We start from the raw sequence: 21177 nt of genomic DNA, 5'->3' as shown, positions 1-21177 counted from the left end.
ATATAAATTATCTTGATGCTTTCCATTCAACTGCATGCGAACAGTTGGAATAATTTTCAACTATTTAAGAAATGAATTAAAATAATATTTTTTATATTTTGGAATTATTTATTACTTTTATTCTTCCATCCTCTGAAAAATTCATCAATTTTATAAATAATAATTTTGAGACAAATTAAATGAATAATGAAGTACTGTTACAAAGGGAAATTATTTTCCTAGAGATGTCGATATTTTCTTAACGGCATATTGCAAAAAATCCAAGAAATATATTTGCCATTTTTTACATTTTTATTCTCATTAAGTAACATCTTCATTTACCCTTTACAATATTTTTATTTTTCAAATATTGAACGTGTTACAATATAAATAATTATTGGTCGATTGGGTTAAGTAATAAATAAAAAATCATGTTTTTCTTCATAATTTATTGTAGATCATACCACAAATGGTACGAACAATATTTTAAACAATGAAAGTGATTACGTTTTAACAACAATAAACATAGAACTCATCAATGAAATTATAACTAAATGAAGGCACCTTATTTACAATATACTAATTCTTAAAACAAAAGAACTGGAATACAAAATTCAGCCTTATTTTGGCAGTGAAACTGTATTAAAAATTAATTATCTTTGGTTGTCGAAATAAATAAATAAATTATTTCATATTTAATGCCATTGCACGGCAATGGTTTGTTTAAAATATTTTTAAAAATTGTATTACAATACTGTTAAAATTATGTATCTTGCAAAAATTAACCATAATAATAACTGTTATACAAATATGGGGCAGTGTAATGTTAATAGGAATTGTTTTACGAATCTGATAATTCATATAAATCCGCCGCGGTGGATTTTATGAATTTTTCCAGTTCTTGTTTTATTTCCTAAAATTAAAATAATAAAATTTAGACACAGATTAAATCATTTCAGTATTTGAACTTACCACTGGCAAAGAATTTCTTTCGTAAGTTCTGGAATATTTCTTTATGATCATGTTTACATTATTATATAAATCGAACAAAGCTTTAAGGGAATAGTTCATAGTCGATTGAACCATTTCTTCCAAAACTTTTTCCAATTCTGTCGACGAACATTCCACGCATTTCTTTGGTTTATCGGTGTCTCCATCGACTAAAATTTTTTTTTTTAATATAACACCTGGTTTGTACGTAAAATTATATAACTTACCACTTTCATTAAGAACCTGATCTATATCATCAAAATCTAATGGACTGTCTAATAATTCTGAAGGACTTAAGATGTCACTCAACCTTCGTTTAGGTGATCTAAAAATTATATATTACATAATCGTACAATTTATTATTAAATAACTACTTACTGTAATGAATTAGCTACATCTTGTTTAGGAGCTTGAGTATCACAGTTAATGGTAAGTGGAGTTGTAGCAGTCTCATCTTCCACTGGTTTCAAGCTCACATTTGAATTACTTTGTTCTAATTGTGGATTATTTTCCTTGGATTCATCGCCAGTGGATGCTTTTTCAATTGTCTAAAATTAAGATAAACATTACAAGAATCTATGCTAATCTCGTTATCACTTACATCCTCTTGAGTTGTGTTATGTTTATATCTCTTACGTCGAGTCAAACAACCTTTCTGCCACGAGTACTTTCGTTTCCTAGGAAGATTCATTTTGTTCTGTGGACTTGAGGATTCAGTGGCTGTTGCCACTTCTTCTTCTTCTTTTTTCGTTTCCACTTGCTCTTCCTGTGGTGGTTGAGGTGGCGTTTCACTTAGATTAACTCCTGAAGAAATTTTAGTCAAAGGTAGGGAAATGGTAAATAAAATAAAACAGTACCTATGGTATTCAGGTATGCGGGTAGGTACTTTTGAGTGCTGGCTTTTCTTTCTCTACGCTTTTTCGAGATTCCTCTACATTTTTCTTCAAAGTCTGTATCCATTTCACTCTTTATTAAAGTGTAGGCGTAGTCCCTCAGTGAGCAAGCTCTGTGACGAATTTGCTTGTCTGCTGAAGTCCTAAATGAAAAAAGCTTCAATTATATACTGTCAAAACATATATTACGAGAACAAAAATATAAAAAATGAGGAATTCATTAGACTGAATGAAAAAAATTTTCCTAATACTTTAAAAAATATTTATGTTTATTCAAAACATTTAATTACCTGGCGGGGTTATATTCTAATGCATTCTGAACTATCAATTCAATATCATCCAAAAAGTCTTTTGCACATTCATACCGATGGAAATCAACCTTGTTCATCATTGTTTCCAAATCCATTGGCTTCTTAATAATTGTGGTATAATCTGATACTTGTTCTGTATCAACTGGCTTTGTAAACATGAAAAACCTAAAAATATTTAATAAAACACATATCTAAAAAAATAAATGATAAAACTCACAGTCTATTGTTGGCCAATTTTTTACAAATATCTCTAAGAAAAATACGAAGTTCACGCAGAGTGTGCTCTTCGGTTTCGTACAATTTCTTAGCTTGTTCTTCGGTGAGAGGCGGAGGTGGCGGTGTTGGGGCCCTTGGAAGCGGCGGTGGCGTTTTCGGACGCGGCCTGTAAGTACGCGGAGGTCGCATCGCTTCTTGGATGAGCGGTTTGAAAAATGCGGTTCTTTCGGCCAAGCTAGGAGGTTCCAAATGAAATACTTCTTCACGATACACCGAAAATATGTCTTGTATCTGAAAAAATGTAACTTTTAGTAAAAATTTTAAACAATACGTTTGCAATACTCACTTCATCAGGTAAATGTTCATACGGTAATTCAGAAGTTGCCATAAATAGAAGAGGAATGTTAGCTTCCAATCCAGTAAGTTGCATCCGCAATATTGCCTTTACACTATCGGAAACTAGTTCCCACCACTGATTGATGATTGGCAGATAGATAATACTAGGTATATTTCTTCTAGCCTCATTAAAAATCTAAAAGCAAATCGCTTAATAGAGATTCAAGAAATAAAAATATAAGTAATTAGTACATACCTGAATACAAGTTTCTTCGGCAGACCTTCCTGTTTCCTGATGTAATGTTGATAAATCCATGAGATATGACCGAATATGTTCCATTTCATACAGAATAGCAGGAGCTAAATGACGTGTTTGGCCATGATTTGCACCATTTCCAGTGATAAGAAACTGTGCTGGTAGAACGTTTGGAGATAGTTTCACTCTAAAGTAAACAAATAAAGCGTTCAATTTATGTAACGGACAAATAGTTTAATGTGTAATTTTTAAAAGAAAACAAAACCATAAGTTTTGGCTGTTACACTATCTTCACTAAGATAATTTAATCATTTTTAAAAATATCTCTGACGGAGAGTCAGTCAGTTGATCAGAAGAAATAAATATATTAGAAAAAAATATGATTTTTACCTCTATGATAGACACAGAATATGCATTTCCATTTTGTGCTTAGAAATATTTATGGATCACATTGTATATAATCCCACTTAACACAAACTAAATTTACATTTCTGTCAAACCTCTAAATAATTCAATTATTTATAACTATTGTCAGATTTAAGTTTGAAGTTAAAGTTTGTTTATTCACTTAATTAATGTTTGAGTTTGCAATCAAATACTATCCTAATGTTATAGACCAGTTACAAGGTTTTAATTTCACACATTAAAGGCAGAAAACGTAACCAAGGAGAGCCAATCTGTCTGTAAGAATATTCCTGAAGTCCGATATCTACGTAACCGGAATATATGTTATAAGCCAGGAACTTGTAAATAGTTTTAGGAAACTATTTTCCTGTAAATATATCGTCAAGTTAATATAAGAGTGTTCTCGTATGTAATATTAATATGAAGGTACATTTTCTAACAATTGCAAATAGACTGACGTACAATGTTCCAGAAAGTTAAAGTAGAAATGACGAAGATTTAATGAAAAAATGTTAGAAAAGATTGAACTGTGTTTATGCGATGGTTGGATTGACGTGACTTGTGGATTTTTGGGATTTTGTGCAGGTAATATGATAATTACATTCTATAACAAGGGTGGCCAAGCTCCTTGACAATTCGTGCCATTTTTCAAAATTTGAAATGTTTCGCGAGCCACAATTAAGGTATTAAAAAATTGATTACAGAAATTATATTTATTGAAAACATACAAATAAGAGTACAAAATATGTGTATTGAATTTAAATATTAAAAATTAAACACAGTTATTTCACTTCTCTTGATAATTCTGGAATGAAAAGGGAACTCGGGTACATTTATCGAGAGCCACAAATAATCCTGCGGCTCGCGAGCCGCAAATTGCCCACCCCTGTTCTATAACTTCCGTATGTTAAACATGTTGGACAATGTTTTCAAAATTATTATTAAGATTATTTTACCAAATGGCACCGATATGTAATTTTGTATCTGATGTTCAATACATTAAGCTTGGGTTCTAATTAGTGTTACGAGTATACACGAGTATTACAGGTACCTATCAATTTTAGGTACTCTAATGCGGTTATTATGTTTCTCATTATTTGAATATGTAGTAGAATAAGAGGCGCTTTTATCTGGCGATAGTCATCAATTAGGGTCTATATCATATACAAAAAAACAAATTGTAGTGGCTCTCAAATTGTTGTAATTTCATTCTGTTACTTTAATTCAATTTTTGGGATAAGTTGTGAAACACACTATGATGTTCTATTGTGAAATATAGAACAGTGAGTGAATTTGTCATTTTGAGATTTCATTCCTATAAGGAATTACAATTAAATGGTAAAGAGAGAATATATATTTAATCTTTGGTTAAAAGTTAAATTTTCGTGTACAGTTTAGCTTTCTCCTACTAACTACACCAAATCACTTAACTTATTTATAATTAAAAATTTATATTTATATTTACTTACTTCGCTAAGGCGGTATTAGAACCATGTGGAAAAGACTTTGCCAATATCTTTAACGCCTTCATCAATGGTGCTTGCAGTAATGGTTGCAGCACTGGGGACAATCGCTTACCAAGTGTTTGCTTTTGCCGATGTGACGCAGGTACTAGAACGGATTTTGCACGCAGAAAATCGAGCTTCTCTATTTTAACAGCATCAGGATTAAGCATAAGTTTATGCTCAGACCCGTAAACTTGCGGATAAGTACGTCGGAAGCTCTGAATGACGGCTTCGGCACAAAGAGCGCGCAGATCGGCGCCACAGTACCCTACCGACTGTTCAGCCAGATAAGACAGCATTTGGGGACTCGGAGGGGTGGCCCACTTCGAGACATGTACTTTTAAAATTTCTTCTCTTTCCTGACAAAAAAAATACAAATTTGTAGAATCGAGTACTGTTGCCCACTGCTTAGTTACTCACTTCTTTAGATGGTAGTGAGAAGACCAATTCCCTGTCAAATCTACCTGGACGTCTTAAGGCGGGATCGATGGCGTCGATTCGATTAGTCGCTCCAATCACAATGACTTCACCTCTGCTATCCAAACCGTCCATTAAAGCCAATAATGTCGAGACGATACTTGCGTGATGTTGATCCTGCCTGGAAGACCTAACCGGTGCCAAACCATCCAACTCGTCAAAGAATATTATAGATGGTTTTAGATCAGCGGCTTGTTGAAAGAGCATCATTAATTGTTTTTCTGATTCTCCGACCCATTTGCTGAGTAGGTCAGCTCCCTTTCGTACGAAAAAGGCCATCTTCTTCTTTCCACTGTTACATTCGTTGGCCAATGCTCTGGCTATTAAAGTTTTTCCCGTACCTATTTAAATAACGTCATCCAATTTAGTTTATTATAATAAAGTTTACATTTGTTTATTTTTCCATTTTACATATTATTACTCATATACGGGTGGTACTTATAACGATTTAAGAATATATTTACCTGGAGGTCCATGGAATAGAACACCTTTAGGAGGTTGTATCTGAAACTGGCTGAATACTTCCGGATACATCATAGGCATCAAAATCATCTCCTTTAAGCACTGAATGTGGGTTTCCAGCCCCCCAATACTACTAAATCTGATATTATTGTCCAAAATTTCGGGAGCAATCGGGACAATATTCAAGAATGAACCTGCCTTCGTCTTTGAGTGAGGACTCTTTGGAGGTTTGCTGGAATTAAATAAATATTCAAAGTCCGTAATTTAAAAGGCGCTTGACAACCACATTCAAAGATCTCCCCTCTTTAATTCTATAAGCATTTTAAAGTTTAAACAGACATTTATTATATCTAATATTAAAATACTCATCATCCTCTATAGATTTGCTTATCGTAGACCAGAAAACAAGAAGCATATTGTGCACAATACTTTTCTGATATTGTGTAGTTAATCATATTGGCAGGTTTCATAAAGAAAATGTATAAAAGTAAATCGTACACTTAGTACAATAACTAACTATTTTACCTGAAACAATCATTTGTCATATACACCGAGTACGTCTGTAAAATACACAGCATACATTAAAAATAATAAACATACTTTCATGAATAAATAAAATACATTCAAAGATCATTGACCAGAATCCTCGAGTCTGCGAACTTTACATAACATTGTGAAACAAGTTATTTATTGTTTAGTTATAATTAATATTATAAAAAGAGCTTTTCTGGCTTTTTTGGACAAAAAAGCATTTTGTGTCTATATTCTAAAATGGTTTTGCATATAATGCTTGCGCTCTTAGTGTGAGGGCCGTTTTTTATTTTTAGAGATTCAAAATAGTTATTTCTATTAATTAACTTATTAATAATTGAAGTTGAACTTTTAGTACAGTATTGTACCCCAGTATTTGGTATGCTCCTCAAGTTTATTTGGGGCTTGTTGGGCTGGTTTAAAATGACAAATTTTCATATATTAAATTCTCTGTTCAATCCACTAAGTCCTCCGAGTCTACCCTCTGTGGATCAATTGCGCCGAGTCCAATTGCCGCAGTGGAATAGGCACAAAAATCTACATTTGGAACTGTGAATGGACCCATTGCATTTAGAGGGTTTTTAAAAATAATGTTATAATAAATTCTCATCCTTTTTACAAATGATAAAATTTAAAAGAATATTGCGATTTACGATGGGTGTTCTCAAGGTATATACCAAAAATCGGAACACCTATTTCTTGTGTGGACTCGATTCGAGTCAGTATGTATCTCGGGTGCCCACAGTAGGTTTAGAGGACTAGCTGTTTCAACTAGTCTCTTGGACAGTTTGTCTCAATCTAAACAATATATTTTAAGTGGCAAGAACACGGTAATACTGTGCTAAGGTCCCAGCGTTTATGACACACACTATTAAATGCCTTCTTAATATTAATGATTATTGCTGATGAGTGAAAATTCCCTTACCTAGCTGATTGGATGTTCAAAGTCGATATAACAAAGAACGAAGTTAGTTTAAAAAATAATTCAAATATTCTAATTTGAGGTTGATCATTACTTTAATTAATTCTATTTGGTATTTGTGGTTTGTGTATTAGCATAATTTAAATAATAAGTATTTAAAAGTGAATAGTACCTGTGACGCACATCAGTGGAAGATGAAGAGGAACTGGAACTTGAACCGGACATTTTTCGTCTTCGCGTGAAGTGCCTCCTGGTCCTTGACCTCAATACAGAGTTTTGAACTAGGGAAAAAAGGAATATTGAGAATATAAAAATTTTATTAAATAATAACTTACTAGTTTTCGGATCCGGTTTTGGAACCCTGTTTCGTAAAGAATACTTCTTTTCCTCCCCTTCAGATTCACTTGAGGAATCTATAACAAACACAGTAATCAAATCTAAGTTATTACTGCAAGATTTTAGTTACTTTATTACCTATCATTTTCTTTTTTCTCGTACGTATTGGCGAAAACTGTTCATCTACTATCATCCTATTTGATCTATTTCTGGGACGACTCTTGGGTATTACTTCATCCTCACTTTCCGACGATGGCTGTTGTGGTTTTGGTTCGGGAAGTGGTTCAACATTTTCTGTGTTTTCATCCAAATTTTTAGAGTCATTTGCCTCTGATCTTTCGGGTTCACCTTCCGTATTAGCTGGCTTTTCCGCCGTCACTTGTTTTCCATTGCGTGTTCCATTTAACAAATTTCTTTCCCTATTATCTTTTTTAAAAAATATATTTATATATACTTATAAAATTAATTAATTGCATACTTTTACCTTTGTCATTAATGATACTTTTAAGTTCTCTGTTTTCCACACGGTGACGTCTTCCAGAAGTCTGATTAGTCTGATAATCGTACAGGTATTTGGGGTTTTTGATTTCGCGCCTATTGGTATGTCTGGTACTACGCCTGTTTGCACCAGAGGATTGCCATTGTGCCTCTGGTCCATCGCGACTGTCTTCTTCGGAATAACCAACGCCAAGAGTTGGATAACCCACTTTAGGCATTTGATCATCTGTTAACCAGGATGAGTTGTTAAACTGAACCTGTTTGCGTTTGCTACGCCTTACTCCGCCTCTACGACCTACATTTAATAATTATATTAATCTTAAAATATCATTTTTATAATGAAATTTAATTATTACATACATATTATAAAACTTTGCAACGTCTTTTAGTTACCTTGTGAGGGCTTTTAAACAAGTTAGACCAAACATGAGTCTAGTCATTGCTCCACTATTGCTACTAAATCTTTACTACAAAAATGAACGAAGTGATTTGTTGTGCTTCTGTTGGGATATACACCAGTTAAATCAGTTTATGTAGCTACTCTAATTTCTTTTACGTATTATAATTTATCTGTGGAACGTCCATAGAAATAGGAAGAAAGCGAGTTAAATTTACATGAGTACTTATTAGTTTCAAAACCACCACGATTCATCTTCAAAAATAAAAAATTAAACGGAACTGAAAGGTTGGTAGAAATGTAAATTATTGAATTCCTTCTGCGATTGTGTCATCTTGATTAACAGAAGAAAAAATTAACTATATTGAAATTTGTTTAAATTAAATTGTGAAAAATAACCTAATAATTATAATAATTGGAAGATTACAGTTTCTCACATAAAATATTTTCGTAATTGTATGCCAATTTAATGATTTTCTAAAATATTTTAATAATAAGCATGCGACTGAATGTTTTATCACAATTAGTATCGAAATCAAAAAATTCTAAAAAATAAATTTAATTAATTTATGAAATGAAAAACATTAGTAATTAACTTTGGTTCCATCGTAAGTAAAATGAATTAAGTAAAATGAATTGTAAAAAAAGCTTTACAATTATTAGAAACCAACGCTGATCTAAAAGACATGTCCTATTAGCATTCAAAATCTTATAGGAATAAAACGAGTCGATGATGTATCTGAGCATATACATGGTAACCTATAAATTCATTTAGAACCAAAAATTAATATCTTTTTATTTCAAATGAAATTACTATAATATTTTCACATCATTCAACACAGAGGTTCTTGAAAATAACAAAGCAAATATCAACCGAAAGTGTCTATTTTCGAGTTTATAACCTTAACTAATGAATCAATTAGATAAATCACCCTTCAAATTTTAAACGGGAAAAAAGTAGAGATGCTAATTATCAAATAGAGAAGAGTAATTCATATATTTAAATATAAAGAACACCTCCCATGATCTAGACATAAATTTATATCCAAATGTTTCATTTACAAATATTTTTATAAGGTGTAATTATTATTTATAAGGTGCAATATCTTGACCAAATACCGACTGTATAAGATTCAGCTTCTCCTATCCTACCTTCCGCTATCCTGGCATGTTGCAGAATAAATGCCGAAAACGTTTATATATAACATTTATGTTTTTTAATCAACATCATCTTCATTTAAACAATACCTAAATAAATGTTTAAAAATTATTTTATCATTATTTTTGTAATCGAGCCTTTTATTAGGACGATTATCCATACCATGAAGTTCGTTCCTTACCTTCACTATCAGAGTAGTGTATTGGAGACCCATTAATTACTTCCGTGTAGCATTTTTGGCTAATTGGCCTCAGAGAAAGGGCGGTACGTCGTTCCATACGGGACATGTGGGCACGCTGTTTAGATTTGCGACTGCGTCGTCGCGAGTACACATCATCGTCAGAGTCGTCGCCGTTTTCGAAATCTGAATCGTGCATGTTTCTGGTGCTGTAGACGCTGAGGCCGCGTCTGCGCTTATTCAGTACAGAGCCGAGCTTATCACGACTGCGCAGAGAACGAGCTAGCAGAAGAAGAAATATTATAACAATCCTATTAAATAATAAATTAATAATTACAGGAATATTTGAGGTCACGGAACCGACTATGCTGGGAAGGAGCAGGCAACGGCACCGATGACGATCCTTTCTTTTTAACGTCGTCCTTGGGGGATGATTTTAATTCATTACCGATACTGTTGTTCCAAGAGGCGTCTGGATCGACATTGGAGTCATCGCTATCGCTATCATTCACGCTAGATGATTCAGAGGCGCTTACCTCTTCTTCTTCCTCTCCCTCTTCTACCTTAACTGACCCCTAAGTGAAACATGTACAAAATTAAAAAAAAAATCAGGTGGTTAATGAAAGAGTTGATTACGTTATAGACAATGCAAGCCCCTAAATTAAACAATGTTTTACATAACTAATATCATTGGAAATTTGGTTGACGTTTAATTAGTACACTGCCGCCGTCATGGTATAATTAACAGTTTTAACATCAGCAGTACCTATGCGCAAATGTTTTCATAGCAATTTTTTTATTATTGCCATTATCATCACTATCATTTAAAATTCTCTCAAGTCATTGTAGTTTTTTAATTGTCCAATTACATTCCATACTCAAATAAATATAATAATTTGCAGTAGTCGTATAATTACTGGCCTGGCAAGTGCGTTTATTCCTAATTCACGCACCATTCAGTGGTTGATGTGTACCGAAAAACAGTTTCGCATGTACCGTGTGTACCAACGATGAAAATCGCATTTGCACGTAAGTCTATAGTGCAATTGTATTCCTCATGTAAATGGTCACCGCACATAATCATTACTTCTGTAATTAGTAGCAATGTATTTTTATGACTCATTATAATTAATAATAAAAATCATGAATTAATAACTAGAATAAATGAACAAATTATAAATTAATTAAAATACCCAATGGTTAGGAGTCATTATTACTGAGTACACTAGAGTATACTTTTGTAATACTTAAAACGTGTGTAATATATAATATTGTATATACAAATCTTCATACATTTTTACGATTCTATAAATCGCATTGATTAATTAAAATACTTGAATATAATCTAATATTTTCTACATTTAAATAGTAAGATGGGAGAACTTCAAATAACAAAAAAAGAAAGACCCTAATGCACTCGTAAATAATGTTATATTATATATTACATTATATAATATTTTTAACAAAATAAACGTCGAATTCATTTGGTCCAAACAAGAAAAATCAAGACAAAAAATTTTTAAATTTAAAAACAAACAAATATCCAATTAAAATTAATTTGTGGACTTACAAACTTAAATATTTATTTACAACTAAATGCAATTTATTTTCAGTTGAGCTGAAATTTATATAAATTATCAAGTACTACTGTATTTAAAATTACCTTCAATTTGCATATTTGCAACATTATTTAAAAAAAATACCTTACAAACCAATTTCATTACAAAAATATATTTAACTTTACATCTATAATAATAAAAATACAACACTAACTTTTTATACGAATGTATCTACGATGTTACCTGTTCACATCACTCTTACATCAAGAACACACTCTCAATTTTCACATGCAACAATATCCCAATGTACTGTTTTTTGATTTTGCACCCAGTCATTTGAAATTCATTATGAAATTTAATCGAAGTGAAATGTTTTGAAATATTTACCCTTGTTCGGTGGTGTCTGGTATTGTGTGTTGTCAAGCCAACTGACTCCATGCGACGTGTGTTGACCATGACACCTTTAACTGAGTTAAAACAGACTATGGATATTTAAAAGTAAATAATCAACAATCTGTTAAAAGTTACTTTACATGCATTCTTTTTTACTATATTTCTATGTAAGACAAGCTATAACAAGCTGAGTGCAAAGGGGGTATAATTTTGAGAGTTTAGTTAACCTAAAACTATAAGCTCGTCATGCTTTTCATTCAAAACTGAACAATTATAGTAGGCCTGGTTTTGAGCAGATCTGGCTACAAAGGGTTGTTTTGCTCTATGTGAAAACAGGTTCTTGGGTTTTACTCTCAAGTATTTATGCAATAGAATACAAAATGAAAATAAACTTACATTAATATATTAGAAAACAATTAATATAATGCATAACATGTAAGAGTTTAAGCAACACAACACAAAAATAACAATAACCAAAACAAGGAGCTGGCCGATTGTGCATAAACCAAATTATATAATGCAAAATATAAGCGATTTGTAATTCTATGTATCGTCTAAATAAAGTTTAAAATAAAGATTTTACCTTTAGATGATATTTTTTTCACAAAATACGATTAAAAATTGAATAAAATCACAAACGACACAAATGTCTACAACCATCAACTGTTTATCGGTATTCAACTGAGTTCAGTGTAAATAGATACCAACACAGAGTACCAACGTAAAATATAACTAAAAGCAATTCGCGCCGACCGAAATTAGGTCAAATGTAACTGTTGACTTTAAAATTATATTATTTGAGAAAAAAATTCCAAACCAAAACAAAGTATGTGAATTAACAATAAAAACAAGTGGTTTCGACAACTTCGTTTGCGTAAGTGACAATATTTAATTAAACAAATTAAATTTGCCACGTGTATTCTTGTTCCTGTCTAAATGAATGGAACAGCTGATAAGCAAGGAAAATATACTAATATATTCAAGAATCAACAGCGAATCTAATTATGATAATCACCTGGAAGTAGAATGAGATTTGCTTTAGTCATTAAATGAACGTAAATAATGCTTAGTCAAAAATGTGGGACTTAATTGAAATAGTCCTTCAAATCCTTAAAGAGTATTTGGGTAAGATCTGTTTAATGTAAACATACATATATTTACAAAATTTGTCTTGTAAGAGAGTTATTTTTAGTGGATTATGTTGATGTTGATTACTCCCTGTGGCTGACATGGTGCCTGACCCCATTGATGATCACATTCCTTCTTCCTGTTGTGATATCGTTATTGCTATACCTCACAGCCCTAGTACTATACATTTATAAATTACACAGAACAACTCTGCAAAATAGCTGGCAAACTGGAGATAAATGGGATGCCATACGAAAGTTTCTTGCAGTCGCATGGGATGCTCATGGGTGGATAATGCATGGTAAGTTCTAATTGTGTATATAAATGTGCCTTTTGCACTTTCAAATTTAGAACTCATTAAATATATATTGACTATGTTTGATTTATCAAAATTTTATAATAAAAACTGAAAAATTAACCCCTCCTTTTTACATTGTCAACACCATTTTTAGAAATAACAAATAAATCATTACAAAAATGGTGTGTTTGGACTGAAAAAAATATATTTATTGCAAGAATTATTATTTTTTTCTTTTGACAATAATTTTTAGTGCTTGTTATTTTCAAAGATGGTCAGTTTTATTTGATGTTTGAAGTACACTGTGGTGCAATAATGTATTTTAATACATTTACTCATTGAAAATGCCAAGGTTAAAATCCCCATTAGATAATTATAATTTTGCTTTTAGCAAGTAACAAATTCTATTTACACAACAGAGATCAAGTATAATGCAATGTTTGTCAATCCACTTGGTTATTTTTTATTTTATATTTTACAGACGTGATACTATCTTTTCTTGGTGACGTTAACAGGAATTTACTTCTAAAACGAAGTTTTAAATGTATAAGCATATAATAATACATATACCATGAAGTCATTTTTATTTAAGTGGCCTGTCAGAATTTTAGTTATAATTCACTTATGAAAGACAAACATACCAGTAGTGAATGCACCTTAATTAATTAAGTTAATTCTTACTAGAATAAGAGAATGATAAAACAAAACATTTTGTCAAAATAAATTCAAAGTCCAAGGTGTTCAACGAAATTTAAAATAATATATTTTCAATGGGTTAATTTGTTTTGTGTACCAATACACACAATTCACTATTTTAATTATACATATTGTTTATTATTTTTACCTAAAGATAAACTAATTAAATATATTCCATTTTGCATTGGCTAATCTCGGGTGGTACTTGCTTTGTATTTTCATCTATCAAATTAATTATTTCTCTTAAGAATTTTACATTAAAAATGTAATATTATGTAACATTCAAATATCTGTATCAACCAAAAAAAAAAACATATTTGTATATAAAATGAACAAAAAACTTTCAAATTATTAATTTTTTATCTTTAATCACTGATACAAGAGGAATAAATAAAAATTACACAAACAATACCTCTCCAAATTACAGGTGCAAACTACACTAAAAGAGTTGGAAGTATTTTTACTAGTCAAATAATTTGATTAGGGAAATTAATAATTAAATTTGTTATAATAAAATAAAAATTTAATATAAACCGGATAATAACGAACATTTACATTTTAGGATACGAAGTGGAAGGTCTCGAGAACATACCAGATTCTGGGCCAGGGTTGATAATCTACTATCATGGTGCATTACCCATAGATATCTATTATCTATTAGCTAAATTATTATGTGTTAAGGACAGATTGATGCACACAGTGGCGGATCATTTTCTTTTCAAATTGCCAGGTATATTGATAAAAAATTCCACTGATCAAGGAGACAATTTTTTTGTTTAAGGATTTAGCGTGGTAATAGATTGTATGAAAATCATTCCTGGAACTGTTCAGTCATGTTCAAATGTACTAAAAGAGGGTAACCTATTAGCCATCTCACCTGGAGGTGTATTTGAAGCCCAGTTTAGTGACCATTACAACTTAATGTGGAAGAAACGAATGGGTTTCGCAAAAGTAGCAATCGACGCTAAGGCGGTAAGTAATCATTTAATTTTAACTTAAATTAATTAAAAATATTGAACATGGTTCTGAACTGATTTCAGCCAATTATACCAATGTTTACAGAAAATTTACGGGAAGGCTTTCGTAACATCAGTTTTTGTAAGCGATTCTTTATGAAGTTGTACTCAAAATTGAGGTTTCCAGTGTTGCCTCTATATGGAGGATTCCCAGTGAAGTTTGTGACGCATATTGGAAAGCCGATTCCTTATGATCCAAACCTAACCCCTGAAGAACTCCAAGTCAAAGTAAGGAAAATTATTTATTCGAATATATGCCAAAATAATATTTTTGAAAAGAAGCAGTTGTCCAAAGAATTTTTTTTCAGGTTGCAAAAGCTATAGAAGAATTAATTGATAAGCACCAAAGAATGCCTGGAAGTATACTTATGGGCATTTTAGACAGAATACCTCAATTCAGGAAACGAAGCCAAGTAAAATATACTCGGAATTCCAACTCAAAACATACTATTGATAAATTACATTCCAGTATTGCGAAAACGCACATCGAATAGTTTTATTGTGTAAATTGTGTACTTAATTTATTTAAAATTATTGGTGATAGAAAATAAATGAATGTTTATTATTGAATGTTTTTATTATTTGTCCACAATTGAGATTGGAATTTTGAAAATGAGTGGAGGAGTATTTTTTTCCAATGATTTTGATGCCAGTAAAAAAATATCACGTCACGTATTTTATTCAAATCTCATGCTCTTCTCTTTATATTATTGGCATTTGAAATTTGAGATTGTAAATGAACATATAAGGTGTCCCAAAAATGACGAAAGCAAAGATGATTAGGCATACATAAAAGATTGAAACCAGTAACATGAATGACATTGGTACTTAAGATTAGAAAGGCCATCCTAAATATATACTCTTGTATGTTTTTAATTATCACGGTTGATTAATTCAATTAATTTTTATAAAGCGATTCCCTAACATGTAACTTAAAACTCTAAATAAAATAAAAATAAATGAAGAAAAATATAGTTTTCAAAAATGGGAAAGACTAGTTACTTTTTAAATAAAAGATTAGATTTACGGATAAACATTTATTTATACGATTGACATAATGTAAATGAAGATCCAAAATGTATCTATATTCGAACATATAATTACAACAACTACTTAAGATTCTAGCAAATACATTGTATACATTCTTTCATGTTCTGGATTAATAAAGTGGGGTACAAATGGAATTTTAATAATCTGTGCTAATCCTTCAGATATATCTGGGTCTTGATAATCTTTTTTGTATTTATTAATCAAAATTTCGCTAATAAAGTCATGTTTTTTGTCAGTCAGCTCTCTAAATTTATTATTATGCTTGGAATGGTTTAAGTTTGTGGACATAACAAAACATCTTACATCCACATTATATTTTTTTGCAACTTCTATAAATGCTTGTCTTGATTTTTTATCTGGATTAGTATTATCAATCACAACATTTTTCTTAATAATTAAGTTCTCCTCCATAACTGCCTGACATTTTTGTCTTGATCCCAAAATATCACGACTTACATGTACATAACCCTTAGGAATCAGGACACAATTACAAAAGTGACTCTTACCAGAACCAGGCCCCCCTACCATCAGAATCACATTATGTTTAGGGTATGAAAGGTCTGGATAAGATAAGCCTCCCAGTGCAGTAGGATTAAATTCTGGTTTTGTGTATTTAGCAGGCTGGTTCTTTAAGAAGTATTCCTCAGGTGTGAAAAATGGTATTCCAATATTAATGGCAAATAACCTGTCTGCACATGAATGATCCTTTTTCTTCCTTGGTGCCCATTCCTTAGGTCTTCCAGCTGCATCTCCCACATAAAAACACTTTTCCAAGTCTATAGGAACATTGTCATTTTTGTTATCTTTCAAAACGTTCCACATCCCAGGAATGGGTTTTCTGTATTTAGTTTTACCAGTTGCAATAAATACTTGAATTGGGATGCCTACAGCAGCAACTATGTCTTCAATTTTCTTCTTGAATTTTTTGATTTTGTAGGAGTCTTTGCCAAGTCCTGCTTGATTTGTGAAAAATACGACTTTGTGATTTTCATTATATAAATCATTCAGCTTTTTTACAATGAATGAATAGAGAAAAGTCCAGTCATTAATATCCTTGGGAAATCTGGCCCCTGACTTTGTCTTAATTATAGTCCCATCAATATCAAAACCTGCTATGGCATCCCTTGATATACAGTCCCGAGCAGTGTAGATGAGTAAGTCTTTTCCATCAACGTCTTCCCATTGTCCATTTGAAGGAGTATCACTGCTACCTTGTGGTTGTTGTTTTATGCCTGGTTTGTTAAACATTTTAAAGTCATATTTCATTTTTTTAGCTTCTGGTTCATGAGTTTCCTTATCTGGTACATGATCAACTATCTCTTTATTTTTTTCTTTATCTGGTGGAGGATCAAATATAATTTTAAATTTATTATGGGCCAATCGTAATTCTATAATATCACCATCTTTAAATGTGTAGGTTTTGTTGACTGTAAGTGCAAAACCATTGCAACCTGATATATTTGCACCTACAGGTTTAACGGCTACGTGACAATTTTCGCAATCTGCTTTACATTCCATCTGTTTTTTAGATATTAACACATCATCTATGCCTAATTCTTTTTGTCGTCCCAGAAACACTGTAACACCATGTGGCAAAATTACTTCTTGAGACGAATTCATTGATCGTAGTAAACAAGTTCTTGAAATTACATTCATTTTTAGTTAATCAGGAGAAAATGGGGGATGATGTATTGTCAGTTAGTTTATAAACATAACCTGTAATCTGAAAAAATTACATCGAATTAAGTTAACATCAACAAATTGATTTTTATTATGATTTACTAGATAATACTGCAGGGGTCAGTGAAATGTTGCTAGAAAAAAAATTCTCTTAATATTTAACTATAAACGATTAAATGGACATATGAATTTAAACAGCTGCTGTTGGCATAACAAAAACCTCGCCTAAAACAGTTGGGGTAACCAAAACATACCCACCAAATTTAAAGTGGTTGTTCAGAGATTATCAATATGTACTCGGTTTTAGACTTACAAAAATAAATTTTAATAATGATGATATACTTGTTTTTAGAAACTAATTACTACAAAGATACAAAGTAAAAAAATCTACCGGCCATCATTAGCCTACTTTGAACGTAAAAATGATAATCATATATATATATATATATATATATATATATATATATATATATATATATATATATGTATATGTATATGTATATATTTATATATATTTAAAAAAGATTTTAAGATTTTATTGATAAAATTCAAATATACAGTGATTCGCACTTCAAGAATGCAGCTCTCTCATTGGCGCTGCCATGTTGTTATTAAATTTAACTGCACCAATGTAAAGTCGATGTGTCAGACTAATCTAAAGTGCTACTGTCCTATGAACTTCTGTGATGCCAAGTTGTCCTTTGACAGTAATATCACGCTAAAGTAAAAGTAGATATAGTTTGACAACCTATATATAACAATAAACATTTGGTAATCATTATCTGGTGTTGTGTAGTGTATTCTTTGTCTATGGGTGTTCCGTTCCATGGGCCAGTGCTACTTCTTGTGGAGATCCCACTAATACTGAACCATAGAATAACCTATAAACGGAGAACGAATATCGTAAATCGCAAAAGAAAGTAAAATTTTTGAATTATTTTGAAGTCCATAGAGTGTAGAAAAAATGGCTCATTATAAAGGAGCGGCGAGTGAAGCTGGCAGAGCTATGCAACTGATGAAAAAAAGGGAAAAAGAAATGCAGGATATAGAACTGAGGAAAAAGAGGATAGAAGAAGACTTGAAACTGAATAATATAGAGAATAAATTTGCTACACATTATGATGCTGTTGAACAACAACTTAAGGTACGACATTTATTTAAATTTTTTTTTTTATTAATAAAAATAATTTGTCATAGAGCTCGACAATAGGTTTGGTAACATTAGATGAAATGAAAGCAAAACAAGAAAATATAGTTAGAGAAAGGGAGAAGAAGTTAGCACAGAAACAAGCTGAAAAGGAAAGAGAGCGACAGAGACAAATTGAAGCTAAACTAGCTGAGAAAAATAAACAGAAAAAACAGGTAATAAATTCTAAAATGTTTAAGTTCTGTTCACTTTGACGAAAATATAGTTAACTTTTAGATACAAGCACTATCTTTTGACATAAATGAAGACAGTAATGGAGAAGATAATGAGGATGAGGATTTTGAAAGTAAAGGTTGCAAAAGAGAAACTGAGCATGAGATTAAATTGACTAAGAAAATTAAAAAGGATCCAAATGTAGACACTAGTTTCTTACCAGACAGGGAAAGAGAGGAAGAAGAAAATAGGTTAAGAGAAGAGTTAAGACAACAGTGGGCTGAGCAGCAGCAAAAACTCAAGGAAGAAGAAATTGATATTACTTTTAGTTATTGGGATGGTTCTGGTCATAGGAGAACAGTTAGAGTTAAAAAAGGCAACTCAATATACCAGTTTCTACAAAAAGTGCTAGAACTACTAAGAAGAGAGTTTTCTGAACTCAAAACTGTTATGGCTGATCAGTTAATGTATGTCAAAGAAGATTTAATTCTGCCTCATCATTACACATTCTATGATTTTATAGTTACAAAGGTAGGGATTATCTGATTATAATCAACTATTACTATGTGTGTTTATATTTAGGCTAGAGGTAAGAGTGGACCATTGTTTCAATTTGATGTACATGATGACATTAGACTAGCCAGTGATGCATCAATAGAAAAAGAGGAATCACATGCAGGAAAAGTTTTGCTAAGGAGCTGGTATGAAAGAAACAAACACATCTTTCCTGCAAGTCGCTGGGAGCCTTATGATCCAACAAAAACATATGACAAATATACTGTATCTGATAAAATAAAAAAGTGATTTATACAACTGGCTATAAATATAAGTTACTTTTATAAATAAGTGTTTTAATTAATTTATTTTTCTAACATATATTTACAAAGTTTTTTGTTTTGTAGTTTCACATTTATGTGGAATACTATTTAAAATTTCCGAATCTTCCTCAAAAATGGGATCAGATTTTTCCATCCAAAATTCTCTAAGATAAGGTATTCTCTCTTTAATTTCTGTACTCCAGTGGTGAATTCTACATCTAACTGGTACTTTTTCCGTCTTATTTATCTAAAAAATAAAGTAGCATTACAAATATATAGTACACAAATAACGTAAAAATTTACAGTAACTGTAACATAAAATTCCTTGTTTTCTAAATCCAAATTAGGTCCTTTAATTTCCTTTTCTGGCATAGTAATTGTATGTTCTGGAACAATGTAGCCACATTTTCTAAATGATGTTTTGATGTGAACTGGCTTCAATGTCCATGGATGATCTTTGTTCATTACAACAGAGAGTAAAACTCTTGAGAGTGTTTTAACAGTCTAAAATGTAAAATTATTTGAGTGTTATTCTAAAATTACCACAAAATAATATACCAAAACAGCTGTTGGTGAACTGTGATGCTCCTCATCAGATTTCACAGTTAAAATATCTTTATATTCTTCTAAATTCTCAGGGCTTACATACACAGCCAGTCCTGGAAGAAGTAAATGCTGGTATGCATAATTTGATTTGACAGATACCCTGTCTCCTTTATTGCCTACTCCTTCTACATAAGAGGTTAATATGACATCAATATCACGCTGTTTCTCAACTGCAAGATTTTTAACCAAATCATAGACGTAATGACGGCTACGCAACGTTTTCGGTGGTTTATTTTTCTTATGCAACGGAACGGGGAACTTCCTTCTTAAAATGTATGTTGTCTAAAAGAGGTGATTTAGTAGAATTAAGTAATTTTAAATATAATTCTAGTACCCGTAACTGTTGGTGTAGTACATTTTCTGATAATAACAATGCTTCATTTTTACACACGGTCCCTAAAGTTGTAGCTACGGATTTCCACATTATGTTTTTATGTGTGCATACAATCCATAGAATACCTAACCTTTTGTTGTTCTATGATCTAACCTAATTTGAGGTTAGGCAAAGGTTCTTGGAGTATGTGACCCACAGAGCACCCAGTAAGTTTCGCGCTAAATAAAACAATCTTAAAAATGTGATTTTTTGGTTGTTACAGTACTTTGAAAATATATATATATATATATATATATATATATATATATATATCCAGATAAATTTTCAGATATTCTTGATAAACTGTTTATAAGATATCAAGAAATATCTAGCTTACGAATTAATATTA

At 31.4% G+C, this 21177-nt stretch overlaps 5 protein-coding genes across 10 annotated transcripts; 2 read left to right on the top strand and 3 right to left on the bottom strand.

Moving 5' to 3' along the window:
* Positions 1-788: 788 nt before the first annotated feature.
* Positions 789-12489, bottom strand: LOC109609233 (ATPase family AAA domain-containing protein 2). Of its 3 annotated transcripts, none has more exons than XM_020025867.2 (21): positions 12387-12489; positions 11798-11877; positions 10189-10426; positions 9855-10133; positions 8104-8412; positions 7758-8045; positions 7619-7696; positions 7456-7564; positions 5833-6062; positions 5312-5709; positions 4856-5250; positions 2982-3168; positions 2736-2921; positions 2391-2680; positions 2153-2338; positions 1827-2005; positions 1571-1773; positions 1348-1517; positions 1197-1294; positions 952-1139; positions 789-892 (listed from the first exon to the last, which is right to left on the bottom strand). In XM_020025867.2, the coding sequence occupies exons 2-21, from the start codon at positions 11864-11866 to the stop codon at positions 821-823; spliced, it is 4152 nt and encodes a 1383-aa protein (XP_019881426.2). In that variant the 5' UTR covers positions 11867-11877; positions 12387-12489; the 3' UTR covers positions 789-820. The 3 variants fall into 3 exon arrangements, with proteins under 3 accessions (XP_019881426.2, XP_019881427.2, XP_049823410.1); XM_020025868.2 differs by having other exon boundaries at positions 11798-11892; positions 12387-12435; XM_049967453.1 differs by lacking the exon at positions 11798-11877 and having other exon boundaries at positions 12387-12448.
* LOC109609234 (transmembrane protein 68) lies at positions 10748-15511 on the top strand. 4 transcript variants are annotated; one of them, XM_049967459.1, is made up of 6 exons: positions 10748-10880; positions 12996-13232; positions 14488-14655; positions 14707-14897; positions 14966-15169; positions 15250-15511. In XM_049967459.1, the coding sequence occupies exons 1-6, from the start codon at positions 10862-10864 to the stop codon at positions 15433-15435; spliced, it is 1005 nt and encodes a 334-aa protein (XP_049823416.1). In that variant the 5' UTR covers positions 10748-10861; the 3' UTR covers positions 15436-15511. The 4 variants fall into 4 exon arrangements, with proteins under 4 accessions (XP_049823416.1, XP_019881428.2, XP_049823418.1 ...); XM_020025869.2 differs by lacking the exon at positions 10748-10880 and adding an exon at positions 12644-12928; XM_049967461.1 differs by lacking the exon at positions 10748-10880 and adding an exon at positions 12654-12928 and having other exon boundaries at positions 12982-13232.
* Positions 15512-15963: 452 nt separating this feature from the next.
* Positions 15964-18016, bottom strand: LOC109609207 (uncharacterized protein F21D5.5). Its single transcript, XM_020025839.2, has 2 exons — positions 17774-18016; positions 15964-17714 (listed from the first exon to the last, which is right to left on the bottom strand). The coding sequence occupies exon 2, from the start codon at positions 17645-17647 to the stop codon at positions 16055-16057; it is 1593 nt and encodes a 530-aa protein (XP_019881398.1). The 5' UTR covers positions 17648-17714; positions 17774-18016; the 3' UTR covers positions 15964-16054.
* Positions 18017-18341: 325 nt separating this feature from the next.
* On the top strand, positions 18342-19877 carry LOC109609201 (protein FAM50 homolog). Its single transcript, XM_020025833.2, has 4 exons — positions 18342-18815; positions 18869-19033; positions 19095-19562; positions 19614-19877. The coding sequence occupies exons 1-4, from the start codon at positions 18636-18638 to the stop codon at positions 19833-19835; spliced, it is 1035 nt and encodes a 344-aa protein (XP_019881392.1). The 5' UTR covers positions 18342-18635; the 3' UTR covers positions 19836-19877.
* Positions 19875-20972, bottom strand: LOC109609200 (39S ribosomal protein L9, mitochondrial). Its single transcript, XM_020025832.2, has 4 exons — positions 20790-20972; positions 20408-20737; positions 20153-20353; positions 19875-20096 (listed from the first exon to the last, which is right to left on the bottom strand). Exons 1-4 carry the CDS (start codon positions 20877-20879, stop codon positions 19911-19913), a joined length of 807 nt encoding a protein of 268 aa, XP_019881391.1. The 5' UTR covers positions 20880-20972; the 3' UTR covers positions 19875-19910.
* Positions 20973-21177: the final 205 nt, after the last annotated feature.

The sequence above is a fragment of the Aethina tumida genome, chromosome 1 (genome assembly GCF_024364675.1).
Source record: "Aethina tumida isolate Nest 87 chromosome 1, icAetTumi1.1, whole genome shotgun sequence".
NCBI classification, from domain to species: Eukaryota; Metazoa; Arthropoda; class Insecta; order Coleoptera; family Nitidulidae; genus Aethina; species Aethina tumida.
Note: the sequence above shows the minus strand (reverse complement) of the source record. Positions and strands in the feature narration are given on the sequence as shown.